Consider the following 4,236-nt stretch of genomic DNA (forward strand, 5'->3'; position numbering starts at 1 on the left):
AGAATCTTTGTCTTCTTGCAGCATTATTTACCTTCGCAAGAACATGAAACAGCCCAAATGTCCAACCACAAATGCATGGTACATTGACACAATGGAATACGATGCAGTACACAGGAGCAATTATTTTGTAAATTATTACCTAACTTGGGAGGGATTGGAAAGCATTATGCTGAGTGAACTAATTCAGTTCCACAAGGATAAATATTGCTTAAGACTGTTATTGTGTAATGAGTGTAAGGATCCAGGAGGGGTGAGAGAGGCTGGAAGCAGAGGGATGTAGATGTGCAAGGGGAAGAGAGGATTAACCATTGGGTTGTACAATTTGATGAGTAAGGGGGTAAGGAAAATTGAAACAATTTGTTTAAATTTGTATTAGAATTTTGTAAATATACTAAAGAACCCTCCCCCCATTATTGTAGAATGAATATGAGGATCATAGGCATAGGGGAGAGTGGAAATAGAGGGGTGAGGATGTAGGATGTTAATCACAGGGTTGCACAATTTGATGTGTGGATGAGGTAAAAGAGATGGGAAGGATCTTTTATGGAAAAAAAACAATGCATTCAAACTTTGTAAATAAATCAGAATAAAATAAAGAAAAAACCAACCAACCAAACAAAAAAACAGTCTTATGTAAGGAAATTTGTTTGACCAATGGATTGTAAGAAGTCCATATTTATTTCATGTCTTTTGCCCATTTGGTAATTGGACTATTCAGTCTCTTTCTTGGAGTTGCCCAGTAGTATTCTGTAAACTTGTTATGAAACCCTTGACTGAGATGATATTGCCAAATGTTTTTTCCCAGTCAGCAGGTTTTCCTTTTACCCTGTTGCCATAAGTTTATGATAACCACAGATAATCTTTAGAAGGTCCCTTTCATCAATTTTATTCTTTCCAGTTGTGCATTTCTAGATGTATTGGTCAGCTTCTTTCTACAACAGACTAAGCCTACTAAATTGGCCACAATTTGTCTCTTATGAACTTTATGGTTTGGGGCTTTACTCCTAGGTCTCAGTTCCATCTTGAGTTGTTGGTTTTTGTTTGTTTGTTTGGTTGGTTTTTGGTTTTTTTTTTTTGTATGGTGTAAGATGTGGAACCTATTTCAGCATCCTGCAGGTAGCAGTCCAGTTATGCCAGAGCCATTTGCTGAAGGGGTTGTCATTTCTCAATTAGATAGATTTTGTTTCTTCTTGAATATCAGTTGACCATAAATATAGAGGTCTATTTCTGGTTTCTCCATTTTGTTCCATTTTTCTATGCGCCTGTCATTGTATGAGTATCATGCTGTTTTGGTTATTACTGCCGTGTAGGAGATTTTGAAGTCAGGGAGTGGTTTGACTCCCATTTCATATTGTTTTTCTAAGTGCTTTGCTTATTCAGGGTCTGTTTGCTTTCCAAATAAACTCAACTAATTCCCCTCTCAGTATCCTTGAAAAATTAATTTGATATCTGTATTGGAATTGTATTGAAAATATAGATTGCTTCTGATAGGATTATCATTTTCACTATATTGAGTTATCCTAAGTATGAATAGGGAACACTTTGCCATTTATTGAGATTTTTTATTTTGCTTCTCAGGAATGATCTGTAGCTTTCTTTGTACAGATATTTTGTGTTACCAGTTAAGTTCATTCCCAAGTATCTCAATATGTGCTTGGCTATTGTAAATGATATTTCTTTCTTGGTTTTCTTCTCTGAATTTTTTTTGTTATTGTTAATATAGAGGAATTCCACTGATCTTGTATCCGGCCACCCTACCAAAGTGCTCTACTAGCTCTAATAGGGTTTTTGTTTTGGGGTTTTTTTTTAGTCTTTTGGATTTTTCTGTGTACACTAGCATATCGTCTGCATATTGTGATATGTTTGTCTGGTTCCTATTTGCAATAAAAATGATTTTAGATGTTCTACACTGAGAATAAAATTTGCTCTTGGGTTTGCATATATACTTTTCACTAAATTGAGGAAATTCTCATCTATTTCAATTTTGCTGAGTTTCATCATCAGCAATGGTTGTTGGATTTTGTCAAACACCTTTTCTGCTTCAACTGCCAGGATCATATGGATCTTGGGTTTGTTTTTTTTTTCTAATGTTGTGAATTATGTTGTTTTCTCTAGGTTGAGCCATCTTTGCATACCTGTCATGAATCCCACTTGGTCATGATGAATTATATTTTTATGTGCTTTTGTAGTCCATTGACCAGGATGTTTTTCATGAGAGATTTTGGTCTCTAGTTTGCTTTTTTAGTAACATTTTTGTCTCACTTTGATATAAGTGTAATGCTTGCTTCATAGAATATCTCAAGGAGTGTCCCTTGTTTTTATATTTTAAAAAATAATTAAAATAGAATTGGTGATAAATTTTCTGTGAATGTTTGGTAGAATTCAGCCATTTAGTCCAAGACTTTTTGTGTGTAGTGAAGGGGAGTCTTTTTATTACCTTCTTAGTTTCTTCTTTTGTGATGGATCTGTTCAAGTGTTCTACATCTGTCCATGCCAATCTGGGTAGGGCTTGAATTACAAGGAATTTGACCATTTCCTCTATGTTCCATATTCTTATCATTTCTTTTCTTCTGGAGACTTTGGGTTATATTGTTGTTTTGTTTCTATTTAATGAAGGTGTTTAGTTAGATTCTTAATTTGTTTTTTTTTTTTTTCTTTTCTTCATTTTTATGTGTTTCCCTACTGCTACTAAACATCCCCTAAGAATTGCCTTCGGCCCGCGCCCACCACCCCAGCGGGCGACGTGGCTGCGAGGCCGGGCCGCCCTCCGCAGGCCGGGGGTCCAATGAGCCCGAGAGCGGGGGCTGCACGCAGCTCCCAGCACTGGCCCGGGGAGCGCCCCTCTGCTCGGGCTGGGGCGGGTCTGGCCGGCGGGTTGCCTTTCCCCTCCCCAGCGCTGGCCATAGCCCCGCCGACGTCAGTGTCATAGCGCTCAGACCCCCATTGTCAGCCGCCTCCACCTACACTTTGCTCAGGGCCCCCCTCTCCAGTGGATGATGGCGCGAGGCGGCCATGATCGAAGCCTGGGGCTTGGCTTGGCGCTGCTGCTGGCATTGGCGCTGGCGCCCAGGACCCCGAGAGCCAAGCGCACGGTGCGCAAGGAGCGCGTGGTGCGCCCGGCCACCCGAGGACAACCAGAGCTTCCAGTACAACTACGAGGCCTTCCTGGGCAAGGAGGACTCCAAAACCTTCGATCAGCTCACACCAAGCGAAAGTCAGGAGAGCCTGGGGAAGATTGTGGATAGAATCGACAGTGATGGGGATGTCTTTGTTACCACGGTGGAGCTGAGAACTTGGATCAAATGGGTGCAGAAGAGATACATCTACGATAGTGTCGCCAAAGTCTGGAAGGATCGAGACAAAGATGACAAAATATCCTGGGAAGAATACAAACAGGCCACGTATGGTTTACTACTTAGGAAACCCGGAAGAATTTAAAGACAGTTCAGATCATCACACCTTTAAGAAGATGCGGCCCCGTGACGAGAGAGGGTTCAAGGCCACAGACCTCAATGGTGACAACATGGCCACTCGGGAGGAGTTCACGGCCTTTCTGCATCCTGAGGAGTTTGAGCATATGAAGGAAATTGTGGTTCTGGAAACTCTGGAAGACATTGACTAGAACGAGGATGGCTTCGTGGATCAGGATGAGTACATTGCTGATATGTTTTCACATGAGGACAATGCCCCTAAGCCAGACTGGATTTTGTCCGAAAGGGAGCAGTTTAATGAATTCCGAGATCTGAACAAAGATGGAAAGTTGGACAAAGATGAGATTCGCCACTGGATCCTCCCTCAAGATTAAAATCACGTGCAGGCGGAAGCCAGGCACTTGGTGATGAGTCCGACGAAAACAAGGAAGAGAAGCTAAGGAAAGAAAGAGGAAATCTTGGAGAACTGGAACATGTTTGTTGACAGCCAAGCTACTAATTGTGGGGAAGATCACACAAAAAATCATGATGAACTTTGACCCACACTTGTCTTATCTGTTCTTGGCTTTCTTGTCTTCAATGGTTGTTGCCCTTATCTCGTTTACACAAATTGTGTCTCCAGAACAAAACAAAAAACAATTTCATTACCTCAAATTGGGGATAAAAATGTGTTTTGCTCTCCTTATTTACCAGAAATAGTCATCACTATTTCTGCCATAAGACTACTGAGGAGGACCTCATGCACTTACTGCAGAGGGTCAAGGACTGCAGCCTTCAGTATGGACTGAGGCTCAATGTCAAGAAG

At 41.1% G+C, this 4,236-nt stretch overlaps 1 protein-coding gene and 1 pseudogene across 1 annotated transcript in view; one reads left to right on the forward strand and one right to left on the reverse strand.

Annotated features, from left to right (window-relative positions):
• LOC102866052 (serine/threonine-protein phosphatase 4 regulatory subunit 3A-like) overlaps positions 1–2,904 on the reverse strand; it is a 17,690-nt gene extending 14,786 nt beyond the window's left edge. The window contains exon 1 of the mRNA XM_006900762.1: positions 2,711–2,904. Within this exon, the coding sequence (XP_006900824.1) occupies positions 2,711–2,904 (194 nt within the window). The remainder of the gene's footprint in view (positions 1–2,710) is intronic.
• Positions 2,905–2,996: 92 nt separating this feature from the next.
• Positions 2,997–3,970, forward strand: LOC102864439 (annotated as a pseudogene).
• The last annotated feature ends 266 nt before the right edge of the window (positions 3,971–4,236 follow it).

Source organism: Elephantulus edwardii, unplaced genomic scaffold (genome assembly GCF_000299155.1).
Source record: "Elephantulus edwardii isolate Elephantulus edwardi_28Jun2011 unplaced genomic scaffold, EleEdw1.0 scaffold00295, whole genome shotgun sequence".
Lineage (NCBI taxonomy): Eukaryota > Metazoa > Chordata > Mammalia > Macroscelidea > Macroscelididae > Elephantulus > Elephantulus edwardii.